This window comes from Temnothorax americanus, unplaced genomic scaffold, assembly GCF_048541705.1.
Source record: "Temnothorax americanus isolate GAGA-0224 unplaced genomic scaffold, ASM4854170v1 Scaffold121, whole genome shotgun sequence".
NCBI lineage: Eukaryota > Metazoa > Arthropoda > Insecta > Hymenoptera > Formicidae > Temnothorax > Temnothorax americanus.
The window spans coordinates 84,338-107,845 of record NW_027509255.1 but is presented as its reverse complement, the minus strand read 5'-3'; the positions used below and the strand labels follow the sequence as shown (position 1 = coordinate 107,845).

Genomic DNA, 23,508 nt, shown 5'->3' with positions numbered 1-23,508 from the left:
CTTAAGTTCAATCTTAAGATGTCATGAACCAATCACAGAGCCGTATTAGCGTCTTAAGACATTACTTAAGACAATCTTGAAGACTATGAATACCAGCCTTAGTGCTTACGTATTATGCGTTGTGCAGAAGTGTGTGCTCCCCGCTTTTGTATGTATGAATGTATGTATGTATACAATGGAGATACATACAATCATACATAAGACTGTGGCAGACTGTGGGGACTGTGGTATAAACAAGAGGCAATAATCTGTTTTTTGTTTAGGACTTTAGGATATATCATGAAAAATAAAATATCGACTCATTTGCCAGGTGAATCACCATTTAATACACATGAATTACATGGATATTACACGCACGAGAGCAAACATTTTTTTAATGAAAAATTTTATAAATTTTCAGCCGTACCGTCATCGCTTTCTCCTTGGATAATCGTGATTTTGTCACTTTGTTTTGTTAACAGTTATGACGGAGATTTTGTTTTTGATGATAACGAGGCTATCGTCAATAACAACGATGTACGCGACACACCGTTCTGGGATATATTTCAAAATGACTTTTGGGGTACCAAATTATCCCATAGGCAAAGCCACAAATCATACAGACCTTTCACCATCCTTAGTTTCAGGTAAAAGAATATCAAGTGCATCCACAGATACATGTAACAATATCTTGCTAAAAAGTTGTATAGAAATCAATTTTCTTTTTCATTTATCCCTATAGATTACAATTCTGGTTACGACAAGGCTTGGTTTCGCAAGACTATCATATAGTAAACATAATATTGCACAGTGCAATTTGCCTGTTGATTCTGTCCGTATACAATATATTTTTGGGGCCGAAAGAACGGAGCACTTCATTTTATGCTGCAGCCCTATTTGCAGTTCATCCAATTCATACAGAGGCTGTAATTATGAGTATAATATTATTATTAATTATGTACTAATATCCGAATATATTACAATTATGTTTGTACCTTCGTATTTCAGGTATCTGGAATTGTTGGACGCGCTGAATTATTATGTAGCTTGTTTACATGGCTATCAATCTTGTTGTACAGCCATACAATATATGCAAAGAATATATTACAGGCATGGGCTGCCATGTTCAGTTTTGCTATTTGCATAACCGCAGCGATGCTATGTAAAGAAACTGGGATCACTGCTATTGTGAGTATCAAAATTGCGCCGCTAAACTTGATTTTTTTAACGTAACTATAAAGGATTTTTGTCTTTATCTTTTAGGGTATTTGTGCAATATACGACATAGTTATCGTGAACAAGATATATCCGATTGACATAATTAATTCTCTCACATTTAAATATGCTGATAAAAGTTTAAATAATTTTATTAATCTTAGAAATGTTTTATTACGACTCGTTGCACTCGTTCTCATTGCTATAATACTTTTGCTTCTAAGGTTCAGTATTATGGGGTTCTCCACCCCAAAATTTCAATCAGTAGATAATCCAGCGTCTTTTATGGATAACGTATTGCTTCGTATACTCAATTATAACTATATCTATTGCCTGAATATATGGTTACTTATATGCCCCATTTGGCTTTGTTTTGATTGGTCAATGGGCTGCATATCTCTGATTACTGGCTATGACTACAGAACTTTTGTAGTCATTATTTTCTGGCTCATGTTTGGAGCATTTATTGTGTATACGTTTATCTATCATAAGGACAAGACCTTAAGGTAATTTTAAAAATCAGAAAAGATATGTATGTCGAGAACGTTTTCTATATATATGTATATATATAATATAATATATATATATATATATATATATATAGTATATAAACTTTTGCAGATATATAATTATGGGTCTTACAGTGTTGATCTGTCCATTTCTGCCAGCAAGTAATATTTTCTTCAACGTCGGATTTGTTTTGGCAGAGAGAGTATTGTATATTCCTTCGGCGGGATATTGCTTGCTAGTTATTATCGGTTTGCAGAAACTTTCTGCCCGAATTGCCTTGCCTAAGATGTCGTTGCTGGCATTCGTAATGCTTATTGTATTACTGTTCGTGCGTTCTTGGATAAGGAGTAGCCAATGGAGAAATGAGAGACTGCTTTTTCAATCAGCATTAAATGTATGCCCTTTGAACGCAAAAGTACATTATAATATCGCGAAAAATGCTGCAGACGCAGGAAATGTTGATCTCGCCAAACTAGAATATCGAGAGGCTTTACGGTATTCCATACAGTATACAAGATCTTAATTTTTTCTTCTAAGAAATGTTATTGTGTTATACATTTATGTTCTTTGCTACACAGATTAAATCCAAAATATGCTCAAGCTCTGAATAATCTTGGCAATTTACTTAAAGACGATGGGCAGCTTTTGGAAGCTGTAAATTTGTTCGAGCAAGCTGTTAATTTACAGTAAGTCCGGTTAAATATCATCATCTAAGATGAACAGTTCTACTTATAAATGTCTTATTTATTTGAACTATAATGAGAAATTAAAATCTATATGTATATGCATGTAATCTCTTTTGTTTCCTCATAGAGGAAGCTTTGCTTTCGTAAATTCGTATATGAACCTTTGATTGTGTATAAAGTTGGATCTAGTTAACCAAATTTAAAAAAATTATATATGAAATAGGGGTAGAAGAAACCAAAGAAAAGATTGATTTTTGAGTTTTTTCTGCCAATATGTTCAGATTGTTGTAAAACGTCGAAATATCGCCTAAAAAAAATGTCGATATGTGTGTATGTATGTGCCAAATTTACCGAAATTTCTATAACTCCAGAACTGATCAACCAAATCTTAACCAATTATATATGAAATAGGGGTAGAAAAGACTGAAGAATATAATAGAATTATTAAAAATTGTTAATAATAAAGGGGTTACCGATTTTTGTTAAAAGAAACAACCAAGTTTACTTAAATTTCTTTAACTCAAGAATTGATTAACCAAATTTAAAAAAATTATATATGAAATAGGGGTAGAAAAGACTGAAGAATATAATATAATAGAATTAATAAAAATTTTTAATAATAAAGGGGTTACCGATTTCTGTTAAAAAAACAACCAAGTTTACTGAAATTTCTTTAACTCAAAAACTAATTAAGGCTCCTGGGTAGTCACCGCGGCCATATTGAATTTTTACTATCGAGGCGAGGAAAATACCCAATTTTGTTGTGCATGCCATTTTCAAATAAAAAGATATTTCAATAAAACATCATTATAGATCGTTTCAGAACACTTCCAAAATTGGCCGAAAACTACCCTTTTCTCTCGACAATAAACAAACAGCCATAAAACGAAGCCTAAACATACGGGAAAAACAGCCGTTTAACGACTATCGAAAGGAGGTGAAAACGTTCCTTCCGCATGCAAATCTTACTTTTCGGCCAATTTTACGACTTTCACGAATACGTTAAACGTTAGAGCACAAGCACAGAGCAAACAATAAAGAAATAGCACGCACAACAAAATAGGTTGTCAACATGTCACAAGACAGAATTCTCCATTGGAGAGAGTGAGAGGAGAGAGTGGCCACCGTCAACGCAGAGTTCTCGGCTCAGGGACCAGGAACCTTAACCAAATTTTAAAAAATTATACATGAAATAGAGGTAAAAGAGACTGAAGAATATAATAAAATTAGAAATAGTCCAATATTTCAAAATTTGCAAATGTTATAGCAACCACGAACATTTCTAAAAAAAATTCAAAAAATTTTTAAAAAAGAATCCCTTTACTGATCATCGCCAAATTCAATACCAACCTTCCTTGAATGATACTCTATCGATTAAAAAAAAAAAAAAAAAAACAGCCCGATATCAATATTTACGATATCTCAACATTGGACTATTTTTAATTTAATTATATTTTCCACAGTCTTTTTTTTTTTTTTTTTTTTTTTTTTTTTTTTTTTTTCTGCCCCTATTTCATATATAATTCTTTAAGATTTGGTTGATTAGTTTTGAGATATCGTAAATATTGAGATATCGGGCTGTTTCATCACTTCCTTTATGAGGAAGCCAAGTGCAAATTTCTAATTTGCACTATTTTTTTATTTGTTTTTCTTTCTGTTTATGACAAATTATAAAATAGATATGTATATTACAAATATAAATATGTAGATATCGTATCTCTCACACAAACTTATGAATTTTAGAAAGGATTTTTCTACGGCGTGGATGAATCGAGGTATAGTTCAGTCAGCATTGAAAAGGTATGAGGAATCAGAAGCAAGTTATTTCATGGCTCTGCAATACCGATCAAATTATCCAGATTGTTATTACAATCTAGGCGTATTGGTGAGTACTACATAATAGTAAAATATAATTTTTTAATCTATTTTTGAGATTATCTTATTTTAATTTACTAATTCAAAATTGATGGCGATAGTATCTAGAACGAAAACAATATGACAAGGCGTTGAAAGCTTGGATAAATGCGACTAAGCAAAAATCCACGCATAAACGAGCATGGACAAATATGATACTACTATTAGATGATTTAGGTTTGTGCTTATTTAAATTAATACTGTATCTTTCTGTTACTGTGTACATCAGTTACTATAATATTAAAAAATATATTTTAAGAGATACACACTCTATAATTTTAGATAGGACAGAAGAGGCATTGAAAGTGGCAAATAAAGCTTTAAAATTTATTCCGAATCATGCTTCTATCTATTTCAATATTGCTAATATTTTGGGAAAAAAGGGAAAATACGAAGACGCAGAAATCCAATTCAAACGGGCAATATCGATAAATCCTATGGTTCCTATGATTTATGCAAACTTAGGTACATTGAGAAATGCATCAGCGATATTTCACACCAACCCTCTTTTTCCCACTGATGTTGAAGAATACAAGTTTGAGAACGCAGGAATTTGATATGATACAACTTGTATCAACGAATACTAAGAGTATTCGATTCATGATATAAGCTATTACTCATTATATCAAATTCCTATATGTGTTGGTTGCTAAATCTATTATCTCATCGACCAGTTTAGGATTGCAAAAGCTGATAAAACCAGTCACAACTTTGACTTAAAAAACCAAATTTTTATGTTTATATGCATATCGAGAAAGTTCAAGAAGCATTTTTTTAGATTAACGTATCTTTTCTTGGATAAGCCAACTTTCTCACAAAACTCAACTTTTTTAAAAAAAACCTCAAGTTTATTAAATTTGCTGATATTGAGAAAAAATATGGTTGGATTTGGCATAAAACATTCCATATTTATGTAAATGTGTATACATATGTATATATCAGATATGAATAATTTAAGATAATATATAAAATCAGAAATATCTTATTTAGGTGTCTTATATCATCGTTGGAATAAATTAAATGCAGCAGAGGAGATGTATAAGAAAGCATTGCAATTAAAGCCAGATTTACATAGTGCAAGAGAAAACTTGCAAAAATTGTATGCATTAAAGGCATCAATAAAATAATGTTGTTACACTTGTATCCTAAATATATTTATAACACATACAACTCCCGTATACATATATGCAAAATATATATATATAAATTTATTGAAGTTTTTCATAGGTCTTGTTTAGATTTTTTAGGTCTTATCTTAGTTTACTAGGTCTTATTATCGTCATTAATTCCGATATACAAGGATAACTGTATGCTTTAAAATTTCCGACTTTTTTACCGTCAACGTAATTATAAGATATAAAACATTTATTACAAAAATAACTTATGTCATGTGGTATTCTATCGTGTTCCGTTACAATCCAATGCACGTTAAATATTCCGCAATAGATGCAGTGTTTTCCAGAAATAGGTCTTATTCTTTCTATTCTTGGATATGCAGATGATATTAATACATCGTCATCAGTTACTAATCTGAGAATGAATGAACAAAATGAATTAATTCGTTAATAACAGATGTTAAATAAAATGATTTGTTACCAATAATACAAATATCACAGCTCTATCAACCTAACTTTGTATCATGGTTTTGTTATTTTTGCCAGTATTATAAAAGAAATTTTATTATGAACGCTTTAAATTAGATACTTCCATTACATTAGTGTTAATAAGAGTTACCTGGCATCAGTTAGTACAATCAAGTGTTCGCAGGAACCCTGATGCTGGTACACCCATGGAAAACCAAATCTTGCATAAAGAGAATTTATCTGGGCGTCCATAGTCGCAACTTTAAATGGACCTATATCACGAGTTGTTGCCCATTCCAATATGATATTACTGTAATCAATGTTTGTTGGCACACTAGTATCGTTATAAAATGTATCTTCAATATAGAAGAATCCTGAGGGATAGACATCCTATAATATACAAAATGCAATTAACTTTCTCTTTTTTTACATACGACGAACACATGGACCAGGTTATAAAATAGATAAAGCTCCAAATTGAAGAAACAGTTACCTTTGCCATAGGTCCGGGTCTTTGATTCGGTTTTTCACTAATTTCCTTTATAATCGACAAATCAGATTGACATATTATCTTCTGTCGTAATTCATAAAGAGTCTGGCATCCCAATATTGATATAACGCTTTTAAGTTTGAGAATTGGGACACTTATTTTATACTTAAGACGAGAGTGGCTTTTAAATGGTTCATATACCCTGACATAAACTAAAAATTCCTCACTTGGCTTTACGGAGTTATCAGATGATTTTAACTTGTCATGTTTCTAGAAAGAAACAATTTTATTATTTTAATGTTATAAATTTGTCACAGCGTTATATTACATTAAGTAATACAGTGACTATAAAATTATTGGTCCTATAACAATTATAATAATTCAATTCAATTTTAGTAAATCTTTTCAATACTCTGTATATCTTAATATATTCTTCTTGAAAGCAACTTACAACAGGAATGCCATTTTGATGTTTTGATTTTTGTAAAGTTTCCTTAGATAAGATCTTTAACACTTTAATTGTTTCCAATGGAACATTATCTGAGATTGTTTCAGGAATTTTAACATATCCTTGTTTCTCCTTTTCCGCCGCATTAGCAGCCTCCATTGGCAACGTTAAATTATCTATGCTGTAAAAATTGACACCGATATATGTATGAGTCTATACTTAATTTTTTAATTTTTATCAGAAAATACAATATCATTTATTACGTGCTGTAACATAAGGTACCTGCAATATTGTTTCATTAAAAGTATTCTTGCTTGTGAGAGGTCGGTATCCATAAGTTGAAAAATATTTTCCTCGCTTTGTTTGCTAACTTCGTGACAAATCAATGACTTGAGTAGTTTGCTATATTGTTGAAAGTAATCCTTTATGCAAATTTTTGGCGATGCCTGTCGATCGTAAAGCTTATATATTTGATCCATTATTATCCATATGAATAAGTTTTATCTAAAATCAAAGAGCAAAAATATATGTATGTACAAAAAAATACTAAACATTATTAGCCAGTGTTCAGTTTAGAATATTCTATTTACATTTTAAACAAAAATATACTCTTTTGATACTTTTTTGTGACAAAAACAAAGATGTAAAAAAGAAAAGTCGTCGTTTGCCACTTAAAAACATTTTGATAATTATACAGTTTAAAGCCATACAAACCCAGTAAGCAATTTGATAGCAAATTGTCGCCAAGATGGCATCAAATTCGTTCAAAGATTGGTTGTAGGAATTCGGTACCACAAATAATCGGCAAAAATTGAGCAAGCTTTGCGCAGCGCTGTCTGATGACAAATAATCGGCAAAAACTGAGCAAGCTTTGCGTAGCTTTGCAGATCTTGCTCGGTTTTTGTCGCCAATTTATCGTCAGAGTGCTCGACGCAAATTTTGCTCGGTTTTTGCTGCCAATTTGCTGTCTGGTTACATGGCCACATTTGCCCGTATTTTGTTAGCAATTTACTATCTAATTATGTCAGCAGATTTTGTTACATATTCGCTAGCATTTTGTCGACATTATTTGTTAAATCAAATTCTGTATTAAATTTGTATCCTTCTTGTGTCAACAACATTTGTAGCAAGATTTTACAAAATCTGTTTTCGACAGACTTGGCTATCTGGGAAGTTTTAGTTGTAATCGTAAGGCCATAAGAAAATAGATTAATCACACTCGATTATTTTTCGAGCGCGAGGAGAATAATCGATTGTGATTAGTTTATTTTCTTACGGCCTTACGATTATGGCTAAATCTTTGTTACGTGCAATGGCCTTAGGGACCTCACCTCCAATATCGATGAAATTATGCTCAATCGACGGCGTTTTTACACGAAACGCAAGAATCTAGCAGAAAAAAGCGGGTAAATCTGAAGAATAGTGGCCTCCTCACCGATTTCGTTGAACTTAAACTTAATCGACGCGTTTTTGCACGAAACGACCAAATCTGGCAGAAAAAAGTGTCGCTCTGCCCGCGAAGCGAGATATTAAACGTCAAAGTTGACAGGAATCAGGTTATGATTCCTGTCATACCGACGAGCTGTAGCGACTACGAACACTTCTTCTTTCTAATACTGGCACCTGCCTCCTGCCTCTATTTTCAAGGCAATATGGCCAGGTGTATATGTATGTGCGTATGTGTAATTGTATGTGTATGTCCGCGATGTCTTGAACTCGGGTTGATGCCGTAGGTTCGTTGGGCCCAAAGAACTGCGCGGATCACTTCCCCCTGCGGCACAGTATCTGGCCACGGCCGAGGAAATAATACGCAAGATACGGCCCTTAAATCCTCCTCGTATCAAGATCCGGAGACTCGGCACTTTTATACAGGGTCATGCAAGACCTTTGCGAGTCTCACTGCCATCCAGATCTGACGCCATCGACATACTGAGGAGGAAGAATAGTTACTCTGGGCCAGTTGCTATCAAACAGGATTTAACCAAGAAACAGCGTGATCATTTCGTTTGTGTTAAGAAGCGGTTTGAATCGCTTAAAGACACTGGTGTTACCGACATGACTTTGAGATTTATTAACGGTGTGCTGAAAATTGTAAAAGCTTCCACTAATAGGCGCCAAAAAAACGCGACTATCACCCTTTAGCGTATTATCAGAATGTGAGAGGTTTGAGGACGAAATTGGCTGATCTGCGGTGTTCGATCAATTCTTCCGTGCTGAAAGTTGACTTTGTTATTTTTACCGAAACGTGGCTTAATTCTGGTGTTTCTGATGCTGAGCTGGGCCTAATTGTGATTTTAAAGTTTTCCGATATGACAGGGATAAACATACTAGCATCTACTCGAGGGGCGGCGGTGTTTTAATTGCTGTCCGTAATTGTTTTCCCAGCCGCTGTATTGAATAATCTCCTTCTAATATTGAACATCTCTTTGTCGAAGTAAGGATCGGCCGTCGCGTATTTATTATTGTCGCTGTCTATATTCCGCCTAATTCTTCGCCTGATGTTTATGAATCTCATTGTCGTTCCGTGCTGGATGTTTGTTTTTCTTATCCTAATGTTAAACTTATTATTCTTGGTGACTTTAACCTGCCAAATATTAACTGGTATCAAAACAATTCATCTCTGAATTATAATGCCAGGGGCGGCTCACAATTAAGACAAGCTGATATTGTCAACGAATATTTTAGTCTTTGCAACTTTCGGCAATACAATAATATAAGCAATGCGCTGGGGAACGAGCTTGATCTGATTTTTTCCTCTCTCGATGGTATTCACGTACATGCTTCCCTTGAGCCTCTCCTTCCTTGCGACACACATCATCCTGCTCTCGAATTTGCCCTGCCACTTCCCACTGCTGCTCATCCTGCAGGGAATTCTTTCTGCAGACTGTGTTTTAAACGTGCCGATTTTTCTGCAATTGATGACTATTTAGGTCAGATTGACTGGGACTCTGCCTTTGCTAATATTCCGGTGGATGAGGCCACTGAGCTACTTTACTCTCACTTGAACTTTGCGATTAATACTTATGTTCCCTCTTATGTTATTTTTGAATCTACTTATCCAGCATGGTTCACCAAGGAATTAATTTCTCTAATCAGGGCCAAGAAGGCGGCACACTTAAGATATAAATGCACTCTTTCATTCTCTGATTATCTATCTTTCTCTCATCTTAGAGCTAGATGTAAATCTCTGTCTGCTGTTTGCTGGTCTGATTTTATTGATAAATCTGAACATGCGCTGTCGAATAATACCAATCTTTTCTGGGGCTTTATCAGAGACATCAGATCTTCCAAGCATTGCGCCTCTCAGATTCTGCATAATGATCATTTACTGGAGGATGATGAATCTATTGCGAACTGCTTCGCTGATTATTTCGAATCTGTTTATATTAGTAGCGATGTAATCGACGAATACTCTGACAGCGGTTTTAACTTAAATCACCCCTTGGATCTTTTATCCCTGGACATATCAATTTCGGATGTGTATAACGAGATTTGTGAGCTTCCATTGAGCTGCTCCGCGGGGTTGGATGGCATTCCGCCTTTATTACTAAATTCATGTATCTTTATCGCGTCAAGATTTTTGTGGCTGATCTTTAATAAGTCACTGAGGGATGGTGCCTTCCCATCTCTTTGGAAGCAATGTCTTGTCTCTCCGATTTTTAAAGGTGGCGACCGTCAATCAGTCACTAACTATCGTCCTATATGTAAACAAAATGTTATGCCGAAAATCTTTGATGGCATTGTTGCTCGAAAACTTAGCTTCCTATGTAAAAACATTATTATAAAGGAACAACATGGATTTGTACCGGGACGCTCGACAACGACAAATCTTGTTAATTACTATGATTTTTTAACTTCTACTGTTGAGAGTGGATCCCAGGTTGACTCAGTTTATACCGATTTTAGAAAAGCGTTCGACTCAGTTAATCATACAATATTAATGTGTAAACTTCGATCTCTAGGGTTCGGAGGTTCTCTTTTGCGTTGGATATCCTGCTTCCTATCAAACAGGTCTCAAGTCATAAAGTTTAATAATAGCTTCTCTAGAAGTATAAATGTTTTGTCTGGAGTGCCGCAGGGCTCACATCTTGGCCCTCTTTTATTTGTTTTATTTATTAATGACATAGCTGCTTTTATTAAATTCTGCTCTTTCTTACTGTATGCTGATGACCTTAAATTATACCGCCGGATTAATGGACCTGCTGATGCGCTTTTATTACAACATGACTTGTTTGAACTTGAGGCCTGGTGTAGGAGGAACTGTCTTCGGCTTAACGTCTCTAAATGTTTTGTTATTCACTTTTCTCGTAGACGTAACTTATATTTATATAACTATACTCTTGATGGTTTACCTCTCTCAGCAGTGCGCGAAGCTCGAGATCTCGGGGTCTTGTTCAGTGCGGACTTATCATTTAATACACATATACAATCAATAGTTTCATCTGCTTATAGAACGCTTGGATTCATCCTCCGATGGGGTAGATTTTTTAAGAATATAACCACTTTAAAATTATTATACTGTACGTTAGTTCGCCCCAAGTTGGAGTACTGTTCCATAGTTTGGTCTCCGTATTTTGAATGTCATCAGCTATTGATTGAACGTGTGCAGCACAAATTCCTGCGTATGGCTGCTTATCGGCTAGGTAATCCCATGTCAATTACTTGCCATGAATACTGCACTATATTAGATAGATTAAATCTGCTATCGTTAGAAAATAGGAGACTAACCTTTGATCTTACATTTATTTTTAAGCTTCTTAATCACTCTATTGATTGTCCGGTTTTGTTGGAACGTATCTATTTCAACATCCCGACTAGAGAATTAAGACAGTACTCCATCTTCCACTTCGAGTATCACCGTACTTTGTATAGCGCGAATTCGTGTGTAAATAGGCTAATAATATCTGCAAGTAATTTCTCCAATAGGGTTGACTTTTTTGGTGGCTCTGTATCAACTTTTCAACAAAAACTTTCTCGACTACTCTTGTAACCTGAATTTCTCCATATTATGTTGTAAAATTTTTATTTTATCTTATTGTTCTTGTTTTTTCTTTTCTCTTTGTACGCTAAAGGGTTTATTACCCGTTAATAAAGTTTATTATTATTATTATTATAATTTGGATGATTTCATGGAAGAAGTAGACATTGTAAATATTCAAGATTTTGAAGAAATTAATAGAGATAATAGAATTGAAGGTGAAGAAAAAAGGAATCGGCTATGTCAATTATTGTCATAATTCAGTTTTCTAAACTTATGACGTTTATTACGTTTCATTTTTTATTACGTTTAATTTTACATTTTGTGTTTAACTCTATATATATAATATCTAATAAGAAGTATATATATATAATAATAGCATAGTATAGCAAAAAAATATTTATTTTATTTTTATATTTTTAAGTATATTAAACAAAGTATTTGCACATATTTTTGCATAAATCAAATATTACATAGTAAACATAACTTTCGGCTATTAGAATTATTATTGCGTGTTTAGTATTATTGCGTTACACATAAGCCATAATATTAGGGAGTTTTTACGATACTGTCTTTCAAAAACTTCCCATTATTGTGTTACAATATATGACAAAGTGTAGTATAATAATATACATATACGTTACTATAATTATGTTTATCCTTAACAAATACAAATATATTATATTTCTCATGAATACTTCGTTTTCTTCAACATTACAAAATAATATACGTAATCAGAATTATAAAATAATATGTAATTAATACTGCAAAATAATAAGTAATTAACATTACAAAATAAGTAATTATTTTTTTTATAAATTTTCTTTTTCAAAAAAACTTTTTAATAATTTCATTTTTTCTTCATGTCTTTCTTGTCTTTTAGCCTTTTTTTCGTTATGAATCTTTAATAAAGTCTGTGCTAAACTTGAATCTTTCTTATTTTTTTTAACGTTAGATGTTTGTGGAGTATCTTTAACATTAATCACAACTTTGTTTGCACTTTGTGATATTTCTGGTTGTACACTATCATCTATAGCAGCAATCTTTTTTATTTCATTTTCAAAATTTACTTTCATTCTTTTTGACCCAGAAGTGGAATTATTTTTATCAGAAACGCGTTTTCTTTTAAGGATAGTTTTGTAGCGATTTTCGCATTGAATATATGTTTTTTTAATACCAAGAGTTGCTTCTAAATCTTCTGCTATTTGTTGCCACAGTTGCCACATTGCTTTTTTATTTTTAAACTTCTTCATCGGACCTACTAATTCCAAGTAGGTTGCGTATTTATCCAATAACAATGTCGTGCTCGTATCTAACCATTCGTTTTCAGAAATGTGTTTTTCTTGTGTATGTAATGAATCAAGATCGTTACTAGGAAATTCAAAACCAGCTTCGAGTAACTGTTTCTTTTGTAATAATTGTGTCTAAATCACCTGTAATATAATAAATTATATATATAATATATATATACATATATATATATATATATATATATATATATATATATATACATATATCTTATAATATGTACATATTATAATATGAATAATAATGGCTCGTCTACAATAGCCGCAACAGTATGCAGTAAGACGTAAGCAGTAAGCTGTTGACTAATGGGATTTTTACAATTCAAGAATAATTGACTGTGGTTGGTCAATAGCTTATTGCTTACGTCTTACCGCATACTTTTACAGCTATTGTAGACGAGCTATATGATACAAATCTATAATAGAACAAAAATACAAAATATGTATATGATGTATAACCTGTTTCTTTTTCAACCTCACGTAAAATGTGATCCGTATCTTCTATCAACTTATTATTTTCATCATACATAAAATTTTTAATATTAATCACGCTCTCCTCCACACTCATTTTGCTTTTTTTCAAATTATAAGTGTTAAATTTTTATTGGTTATACCTCCTGAGTACCAGATGCATGAACGCAGGATCATGCCTGAAGATCATGCACGCATGAATACAGTGCTGCTTTATCCCAGTGCTGCCCCATTTCAATGCTGCACTGAGATTGGTCGCATGTAATCGATGCTAACTAGAAAATATGCTGCACTGGTGCTGTATTGGGGCAGCACTAGCACAGAATCAGTGCGTGTCTGCCGAATTCGCTAAAATGATAATTGTTAAAACTAAAGGCAAAGGTACATCTAGATATAAAAACTCTAAACATTTTTTTTCCCCAAACCTTTTAAAGGACTAAAAATTATACCTAGAAGAAAACACAAATAAAATAAAAAAGAGAATTATAAAAGCATTTCTTGCAGTTGCACAAATTATTTCTATTCATATTTACGAACTAAAGTATACGACTAAGTATTTGACCACTTGTACATCAACTCAAGTTAAGCAGAGCACACCTCGACGGCGCATAATTAACGGATCATAAACCGGGTATAGAGCTGCCTACCAAAGCGTAGGAAATAAGGATTTGTATCAAATGAAAATCGGCAATGAGCATATGAACTCCTCTAGAATGAATGCCACCTCCGGTGAGGGGATTTGAAGTAAAAACTCCAATAAATAGGGGCCGTATCCAAACAACTTGGATAGGGCCTTTACCAAAATCTCGCGTTGTTCGTCATACTGAAAACAAGATCAGAAAACGTGCTTAGGGGTCTCCAGTTCCCCGCAATATGGACAGTCCGGGGAGTCCACGATGAGGAACCTAAACAGGCTGTCCCGGAGAGATGTATGACCGCATCTCAAACGATTAATAGTTGTGAATGCTCTTCTTTTCATAATCACTCCATCAAACCACGCCGTCCTACAGTTGAAGTTATCGTGATCGTAAAAGACTGAGAAAAATCTGGACCCTCTAAAGATCCTCTCCCCATAACCCCACTCGATTGACTCTTTGAGGGTTTCATTTTTCCATAACCGTTTTAATTCTCTATGAGAGATTTCACTAAAGTCTCCCCGGGGATCGTCACAGGCCGCCTTGGCAATCCTATCTGCAAACTCGTTTCCCTTTATACCTCTATGCGAGGGAATCCAAACTAAATTTATATTTTAATTTTTCTTTTTGAATTCAATCAAAAGATTTCTTATTTCTAAGATCAAAAAAGAGGCCCGAGAGGGTTTATAACTAGAAGAGATAGCAAGTAGGTTGGACAACGAGTCGGAGAAAATAAAAGCTTTAGACCACTCCTGCTCCTCACAGATTTGAAGAGCCTTTAAGATAGCCATTGATTCCACTGTAAAAGAGGACAAGAAACCAAGAGCGGACGATCTAAAAAGTATGGTACCGGAATCTAGGACAACGGAGAAACCAGCAGAGTCCCCGCCCTCCTTCTTTATAATAGATCCGTCTGTAAATATAACCTTACTCGAAAGCATGGCCTGACCGAATAACTCGTTAAACTTGTCAGATGAAAAGTTATCTCTATTAATTACATATCCGGAAACCTCATCCACCTCCAAACGAAAAAAAAGAGCCTCAAAATTTCTAGGATAACATATCGGATATTCCCTCTGAGGAACATGATTCACATATTCCTGGAAGGAAGACAATGCCTCAGAAAAGGGGTTACTCATGCGCTTCCCGTGTAGGATGGGACGGATATCATTTAGGTATGTCAATTTTTCAATGAGAGATCAATGAGAGAGAGAGGAAGATCCTCTCCCATCTTCTGAATGCAGACCGCTTGCGAGTCCGACCATATACCAGTAGTACGATCCCTTCTTTTTAGTCTAAAAAGATCCAGAATCAGAATGTCTTGATTCTCATCCTCAATTGTATTTTTTAAATCGGTCAACGAGAAATCAAGGGGAATATTTCTAATCACAAATTGTCGAGTTAACTTATATTTTGGGATATAAGTTAAAAATCCAGCTTCTTTAATGTATTTGTTCTTGAGAGCTGCATTAGCCGCAGCTTTTGACGGGAATGTAACTTTCCATGTATTAAACGAGAAAGGCGAAACACTCGTATTTCACGTTTGCTGACATAAGCTTCCTTGCCATTGTAAGAATAGAGATGCGTCTTCTGGGCTGGTCCTTTGCCGTAGGCATACGAAAAAGAACAATGAAAGAAGCTTTTGTATAAGCACCATATATAGTTGGAATCTCACTTGCACCAGGCTTGTTGCCCTGATTACTATTTGGCAAGTTAGAATCCCTCTTATTATTTATCTTCATTTTTTATTGTTCCGGTGTAGCCTGAGATTGTTTTCCTGTTTTCCTCGGGGAAGAACCGGATATAACAGGGTTGCCCTGCCTCTTCTTGTTGTTTTTAACACTCGAGATGGATTCGGTAGCCTCCTCATCTTCGGTGGAAGAAATGGGAAGGGGACGCTTTCTTGTTTCCTCCACAATATCCATGACATTCTCTGTTAAAGCCCGATTACTTTTCTCCGACTGCGATAAAAATGCTTGGAAATCGTCTCTCAGGGTGCCATTACATGGAGCGCGGAAACGCGGAAACGCGGAAGCGCGGAAGACAAAATTTACTAGATTTCCGTCGATCCGTTCCGTCTGTTTTGAATGCCTTAATATTACATGGAGCATATTTTGAGCGGAAAAGCGGAACGGAGAATTATAAAATATTAATTTTTAACGGTATTTATTGATTAAAATGCTTGTATTCAATAGATAAGCTGAAAAGATAAGCATATTAATAAAAATTGCAATGAATTAAGTGAACACAATTTTAAGAAATGAATACAAATGTCTATTTGTCACTATACTGTTCCGCTTTTCCGCGCAAATTGTGCTCCATGTAATATAAGGAGAAACAAACTCGCGGAACGAACGCGTCAAAATCCGTTGTCAACGCGGATACAGTATACTCCATCAAATTTCGGAGCTGTTTAATCACATTGAAAAAAAAGCTTTTACACATACTCTTCGATTACTTTATTATTTAATAAAAGTGGCAGTATAATATTATAGATCCAAACATCATGTTGATGGTTATTATGAAGTATATCTTATATGCAAGCCAGGGTACATACATAGGCTGCGTTAAGTACTGGCAGTGAATATCGAAACGCAGCCATACATACATACATACACGATAATAGCGGATTCCGCTTTTCCGTTCAAACGTGCGGGACTCAACTCGCGGAAACGCGGAATCTAGTTACTATTCTGTTCCGCGCTTCCGCGTTTCCGCGTTTCCGCGCTCCATGTAATGGCACCCTCAATTCTTCATAATTAGGTGACATGGGGGACGGGGGATCGTCCCCTGCCGACATGTCGGCTAAGAGTGAGGTTAGCCGCCCCACTCACAAAGGAAAGATTTCTCACACGCAGTAAACAGGAAAATCCCCGGAAAAGATGACTCCCGGACAAAAGCGGATGCGCCTGTACATGCAGAGCGCACAAAATAGATCCAATAATCCACTATTCGAGCATACGCAATAAATATAATGCGAGCAAAAACTCGTCACCGTGCGCACGCCACGGTGGCGGAACCGGAAGTCCTGCATGTGCTTTATAATTTCGCTTTACAACAGTATGTACTTTAAGGGTGCCATTACATGGAGCGCGGAAACGCGGAAACGCGGAAACGCGGAAGCGCGGAACAGAATAGTAACTAGATTCCGCGTTTCCGCGAGTTGAGTCCCGCACGTTTGAACGGAAAAGCGGAATCCGCTATTATCGTGTATGTATGTAGGGCTGCGTTTCGATATTCACTGCCAGTACTTAACGCAGCCTATGTATGTACCCTGGCTTGCATATAAGATATACTTCATAATAACCATCAACATGATGTTTGGATCTATAATATTATACTGCCACTTTTATTAAATAATAAAGTAATTGAAGAGTATGTGTAAAAGCTTTTTTTTTCAATGTGATTAAACAGCTCCGAAATTTGATTGAGTATACTGTATCCGCGTTGACAACGGATTTTGACGCGTTCGTTCCGCGAGTTTGTTTCTCTTTATATTACATGGAGCACAATTTGCGCGGAAAAGCGGAACAGTATAGTGACAAATAGACATTTGTATTCATTTCTTAAAATTGTGTTCACTTAATTCATTGCAATTTTTATTAATATGCTTATCTTTTCAGCTTATCTATTGAATACAAGCATTTTAATCAATAAATACCGTTAAAAATTAATATTTTATAATTCTCTGTTCCGCTTTTCCGCTCAAAATATGCTCCATGTAATATTAAGGCATTCAAAACAGACGGAACGGATCGACGGAAATCTAGTAAATTTTGTCTTCCGCGCTTCCGCGTTTCCGCGTTTCCGCGCTCCATGTAATATGTAATGGCACCCTAATGGCACCCTAAGTTGTAAAGCGAGGTCAACGCTGCCTACCGGCGGGTGGGTGCGAGAGGGGGGCCTTCGGCCCCTCTCCCCCGCACCCTCCCGTGTGTGTGTGTGTGTGTGTGTGTGTGTGTGCTTCCCACGCATAATTAAACTAAAGAAACTCCCAGCGTGAGACCTAACTGCTTGAATCGAGATGCTTGGTTATTCTGCACGATTTAACTGTTTAATGATTTTCGTTAAAGCAGGGCACACATGCACGTGTGTATATGCTCTGCTTTATAGAAGTTGTGATTTTCGTTAAAGCAGGGCACACACACGTGTGTATGCTGGTGTGTGCCCTGCTTTAACAAAAATCATTAAACAGTTAAATCGTGCAGAATAACCAAGCATCCCGATTCAAGCAGTTAGGTCTCACGCTGGGAGTTTTTTTAGTTTAATTAAGCGTGGGAAGCACACACACACACACACACACGGGGGAGGGGGTGCTTCGGCCCCCCCTCCCCGCACCCGCCCCACCGGTAGGCAGCGTTGACCTCGCTTTACAACTTAAAGTACATGCTAAGTTGTAAAGCGAAATTATAAAGCACATGCATGGAGGGGTGCAAGGGGGCTTACATGCGTGAGCGCACGTGAACAGGAAGGCTTTTCTCCCCTGCACCCCCCCCATGCATGTATTTTATAATTTCGCTTTACAACTTACTTTATGTTGTAAAGCGGGGTCGACGCTGCCTACCGGCGGGATGGGTGCGGGAGAGGGGGGCCGAAGGCTCCCTCTCGCACCCCCCCCGTGTGTGTGTGTGTGTGTGCTTCCCATGCATAATTAAACTAAAGAAACTCCCAGCGTGAGCCCTAACTGCTTGAATCGAGATGCTTGGTTATTCTGCACGATTGATTCATTTAAAATTGGCGCAGTTTTACATGCGCGTGCGACCACTGAGCATGCGCATGTGGCCGCAGGGCACGTTCAATGTGGTTCAGTGCACAGTATATACAGTAGCGCAACTCTCCTGATTTCTTGTTGTCTAAAATGGAGTGCGCATGCGCGAAATAAGTAAGCGCCCACTAACACCATCTGAATGTCGTTCTCTGAACTTCTTTCTCAATTGCTTTTCCTTTCTCCGTTCTGCTCTGCTCTCTCTCAGAATTTAAATGGTCAGTTCAGTAAATGCCTATCAGATTGGAACAGAAATTTGGAAAGAATTAGCTCAATTACCCACTGAATGCTATTGAGAGCTGTTAGAAGTGTTTGAAAAACTCTGAATAACTACGTTTGTGATGAAAATGAAAAGAGTTTAGGAGTATAAAGTGGTTACAAACCTCAGAAGGTAGGATAATTATTCATAATCATTATTGTACTTAAAATCAGTCATGCTTAAATTAAGAATATCGTTTATCTATTTATCTTGTGAAACTAACTCTGTGATACTCTAATATCTAGAAAAAATTGCTGCTTGATTCTACGTTGTCTACGAACGGTTACATTTCTGAAATACTTATTAAAATGCAAATTTCTGGCTGAAACAGACGTCAGATAATTCAGATATCGACTTCACAAAAGATAGTGGTGTCGATTTTGAAATGTCCAGCATGCATTCCACAATACAATACAATTTGTAAGTTATCATATAACAGCGTTTCATGATTTATAATTTAGAATTTATATTAAAAATAATGATTTTTTTTCTTGGAAGGCTCATGGTTAAAACTATAATACTTCCACCGTTTAAATTTTTAGTAAATTGCGGAAAGATAACATATTCTCTCAGCAACATATTTATCTAAAAAGATACAAATACGTATTATACCATCTTACTTACAAAAAATTAATACGTCATTTAATATTTTAATGTGGCATATTATTAAATATTTTATTTTAATTAATATTGTTGCGGAATTTATAGATATCTCGTTTCGATATAACAATAACAGCTAGTGCTCGGCGATGCACAAAATCTAAACGCAATACCGAGCGTGAAGGATTTCAAAATTTATATGATAGAAACAAAGCATGGAGATCCACATCCAGACACGGGTATTTCACCTTCTTTTGCGACAATAAAATCTGAAATGATTCTAGGCAAAAACCGCCAGTTTTTCATTGAAATGGGACGACCGACGAAAGTACATTTCTCTTTATCCCGGCTCAATCAACTTTATAACATACGGAATAAGGTAACTCAACAAAGATTGTATAACATATTCGTATATATTTTCAACAGTTCTAAATTATATCAATGTTCTAGGTATTATCGTGCTTTATTGATGACGACGTGCAAGTGCCTACAGAGAAGAATAAACTACGGATATGGATTCGCAAAATATAGCAGTGCCGACGAAATCGAGGAAATTCAGTGTACCTGATTTACATTTAAATACAAGACAGGTTGTATTATCCTTGAAGACTGACACCGGAGCAGAAATTATTACCAGTTTAGCATCGTTAAACGGAAACCTATCGACACTCTATAGCTTCTAAGACTAGACAGAATATATTCAAATCTATCCATAGATTCTTTCATTGTATCTGCTATCTTAAATAAGAATATCAAAGTGCTATTAAATCCATGGTGTTGCAATTTCGTATGTGGATTTTTGTATGTGGACTTTTGCTTACTCGGATCAGAACGGCTCTTAGGAGAAATTTTATAAATTTATAAACGCAATGCTCAATCCGGCGTATGGGAATCATCGAGATAATATAATACATATGTCCATTATTCTATCCAGACACATTTTATATAAGCCATTTACTGCCAATTGATTGATGCTGTCACGACTTTTTGCACTCCCGGACCGCTCCGGGACGTGAGCCGGATCAAAAGGACTTAGGAGAGCGGGATGGATGGCCTCTCCAGTGATTTCCTCGCACCTCCGATACTCCACGAAATGTTCCGAATGTTAGACGCGTACCTTCGCGTCCACGAAATCGCGAAAACCTAAACGAGACGCGAAACGAGGTGTGGAGGTGCGTGGAATCGGCTAGCTTGACCTAATCACGGGCGGGGTTAATGAAGGGCGGCACGGCACTCGGCGGGGTGACACGTTAATTTCATACTCAGTCAGATAACAAAGAATATAATATTTATTGAGTACTGGTTGTCGGGAAAATAACAACGTTTATCCATCCGGCTTCGATCAAACACAAGATAATTTCGATAACTAAATCAAGAATGCCGGTGGCGGGGTGTCGAGATTCCTATAACAGAACTAATATTTCTGCGGACGCGAGACACCCACGGAGTATTAACTGGGTCTCTAATAAACCCGCGGAAGGTTCTATTCTCAAACGATTAATAATATGATATGAATAATATGAATAATAATAAGACACTTAATATCACTCACGAGAGTGAGATTCAACACAAAATGTCGCGAAATAAGGGTACGTCACGCTTGGATTGCGTGGAAACCACGTCCGGGACCGTACGAAAACTCTGTCGCAATAATATCTTAGCTTAACGCGAGATCTCCGGCTCGGGCGCAACGGGAAGGCGCCGAGTCATTTAACCAAGCCAGTCGCGATATCGCTAATAATGTTGGGCGCCAGGTGTGGAGAAGGCCACACCACCTTTGACTCGAAGTGCTCTTCTAATCTCCACGGAACGCCAGGAAGAACTACGCAATTAACATCTAAACGCACGAAGCGTGTGAACGCCGGTACTTTATTAACGCGAGTATAGGACGCAGCGCAAGCAATACCGGACGCAAAGTTTCTCAGCGCGAGAGCACAATTCTCAGCCCGTAATCACGAGATCCGAACACCGATCGATACGCTAACACCGACGCTCGAACACCAGAACTTCCCGACGCGAAGAAACGGAACGCAATTGACGAACTACCGGCCCGTATGCGGCCGTATACCAAGGTCGCGAGGACAACGCAATATACTCGCGATACCGAACTCATTAACGCCTATCGCGATCTCCAGGGATTCGCCACAACGCTTGTACCACGGTTCCGCGGCCACGATACCATCCCGAGGCCCTTCGCTCTCGTTATCGATCGCGAAATTACCCTCAATCTTAACAGACGTTATCCCGAGCGAGAGCGTGTACCGGAGGGCGGTGTCGTGGCTTTACATATCGCGATTTACGGGCAACCTCACCGGGAATACGCCTCCTCCTGGGCTCCTCGCCGTCGCCTTCCACCACGATCCTCGATCCTCCAGACGAATATCGAAATACCCGACTCGGGGTGGCTATCGCGTATCTTACAAAACGATTCTCGCCGACGGACGACCAGAGAGTGAAAACGCTAGACCCGCTCGATTGCGGAATCGATACGGTACCCCTTCCTGAGGGGCGCGCGAGCCAATCGGGCGCGAGCTTGCAAGCCCGCGGTGTCCCGGCGCAGTGCTGTCGATACGAGATCCTTCGGGGGCGTGCAGCGGTCCCTCGGCGGCGTGCGACTTCTCAATTCTGTCCTTAGCAGCGGACGGAATTCGGTTCTCGCCGGTGTGTCTCCGGTTTGACCCTGGGGCGGTGATCAGTCACCCCGTAGGTCGATGTTTTGTAGAGATCCTTTGTTGAAGCCGGGTGTTCACCCATGCGCTTGGGGCCCCGCTATCGGCGGCCTCGTCCGTCGCTGCCGTACGTGCCGCCCGCCTGCCGCGCTGCTCTCGCCAGCCCGCGATCTCTGCTGCTTCCGCGTTTGCCACCCCTCCCGGGTCATCGATCGTCCTTGATTTTCCTCGCCACGTACTCCCTCGGCGGTGTGCCGTGGTGTAGGTGAGGTGCCGCGCGTATTACATTGCAAAAAAAAAGGAACGTCATCAGAACGTGGAAACGCAATTAATTATGACCCCTGGAGATCTCGCCGTTGCCTCCCTGGTCCGTCCCTGGGCGCGAAATTCCGCGTCTTGTGACGGCGGCGGGGCGCCGCGACGATGCGGCGAGCCGCAACGTCACAACACCCCACCCCAAGAAGAAGCATACCGGGCGCGGCTGCCCCGTTTAGCCACTCGCCCCCCCGGGGGTGACCATAGGAACGCCACGCGATCGAGATCTCCAGCTCCGGGCCTCAGGACAACGGAACGAACACAAGTAGGACATCACAACAGAACTAAACAAAAAAAAAACTGTCGCTGGAAAAAAAAATTAATAGCTAATTCTATCCTAATAACCCTTCGGCCCACCCCCACGCATTGTAGGACCTCGGAAATCGCAATCCGGGAACGCAATCCATTATCTCCCCGTTACCCCGTTTCGGACCTGTCCACGCGGCGCGGTCGGACTCCTGTACGACAGCCTACGACGGCGAAATGCCTCCCGCTTGTTGTCGACCGTCTATCCAAAACCAAACCTAACACCAAGGCGGAGGAGTTACCCCCCTTTTGGTCGAGTACGCCGGCAGTACTCGGCCATAACTTGCCGGGTCGTTTTTGACCAGCGGCCCTAGTTTTTGCTACGCCGCTCTCGGCGAGCATTCCAAAACCAACCTAACGCGAAATGACGTGTCGACC

General features: G+C 37.6%; 2 protein-coding genes and 1 long non-coding RNA gene across 8 annotated transcripts; 2 read left to right on the top strand and 1 right to left on the bottom strand.

Annotated features, from left to right (window-relative positions):
- The first annotated feature begins 5 nt into the window (after positions 1-5).
- Positions 6-12,498, top strand: LOC143893533 (protein O-mannosyl-transferase TMTC4). Of its 2 annotated transcripts, XM_077399036.1 has the most exons (11): positions 15-310; positions 401-626; positions 722-905; positions 988-1,167; positions 1,243-1,700; positions 1,816-2,199; positions 2,283-2,390; positions 4,134-4,275; positions 4,367-4,481; positions 4,587-4,769; positions 5,295-5,441. In XM_077399036.1, the coding sequence occupies exons 1-11, from the start codon at positions 280-282 to the stop codon at positions 5,429-5,431; spliced, it is 2,148 nt and encodes a 715-aa protein (XP_077255162.1). In that variant the 5' UTR covers positions 15-279; the 3' UTR covers positions 5,432-5,441. The 2 variants fall into 2 exon arrangements, with proteins under 2 accessions (XP_077255163.1, XP_077255162.1); XM_077399037.1 differs by lacking the exons at positions 4,367-4,481; positions 4,587-4,769; positions 5,295-5,441 and adding an exon at positions 8,559-12,498 and having other exon boundaries at positions 6-310.
- Positions 5,491-22,369, bottom strand: Pbp49 (proximal sequence element A Pbp49). 3 transcript variants are annotated; one of them, XM_077399040.1, is made up of 6 exons: positions 22,153-22,369; positions 7,108-7,329; positions 6,829-7,006; positions 6,381-6,647; positions 6,039-6,277; positions 5,491-5,834 (listed from the first exon to the last, which is right to left on the bottom strand). In XM_077399040.1, the coding sequence occupies exons 2-6, from the start codon at positions 7,302-7,304 to the stop codon at positions 5,555-5,557; spliced, it is 1,161 nt and encodes a 386-aa protein (XP_077255166.1). In that variant the 5' UTR covers positions 7,305-7,329; positions 22,153-22,369; the 3' UTR covers positions 5,491-5,554. The 3 variants fall into 3 exon arrangements, with proteins under 3 accessions (XP_077255166.1, XP_077255164.1, XP_077255165.1); XM_077399038.1 differs by lacking the exon at positions 22,153-22,369 and adding an exon at positions 8,157-8,564; XM_077399039.1 differs by lacking the exon at positions 22,153-22,369 and adding an exon at positions 7,540-8,138.
- LOC143893535 (uncharacterized) lies at positions 18,846-22,159 on the top strand. Of its 3 annotated transcripts, none has more exons than XR_013255832.1 (3): positions 18,846-19,660; positions 19,949-20,219; positions 20,291-22,159. It is a non-coding gene; the product is annotated as an uncharacterized LOC143893535 (long non-coding RNA). The 3 variants fall into 3 exon arrangements; XR_013255834.1 differs by having other exon boundaries at positions 18,850-19,372; positions 19,486-20,219; XR_013255833.1 differs by having other exon boundaries at positions 18,860-19,660; positions 20,125-20,219.
- Positions 22,370-23,508: the final 1,139 nt, after the last annotated feature.

What these genes read in the sequence shown, in the direction of transcription:
- LOC143893533 (XM_077399036.1), top strand. Translation starts at nt 280, where the DNA reads ATGAAAAATAAAATATCGACTCATTTGCCAG. An exon ending in ATCCAATTCATACAGAGGCT is followed by an intron (nt 906 to 987) that starts GTAATTATGAGT and finishes TTCGTATTTCAG; the next exon opens with GTATCTGGAATTGTTGGACG. An exon ending in ATTACAATCTAGGCGTATTG is followed by an intron (nt 4,276 to 4,366) that starts GTGAGTACTACA and finishes TGATGGCGATAG; the next exon opens with TATCTAGAACGAAAACAATA.
- Pbp49 (XM_077399040.1), bottom strand. Translation starts at nt 7,304, where the DNA reads ATGGATCAAATATATAAGCTTTACGATCGACAGGCATCGCCAAAAATT. An exon ending in TTAATGAAACAATATTGCAG is followed by an intron (nt 7,007 to 7,107) that starts GTACCTTATGTT and finishes CAATTTTTACAG; the next exon opens with CATAGATAATTTAACGTTGC. An exon ending in GACCCGGACCTATGGCAAAG is followed by an intron (nt 6,278 to 6,380) that starts GTAACTGTTTCT and finishes TGTATATTATAG; the next exon opens with GATGTCTATCCCTCAGGATT.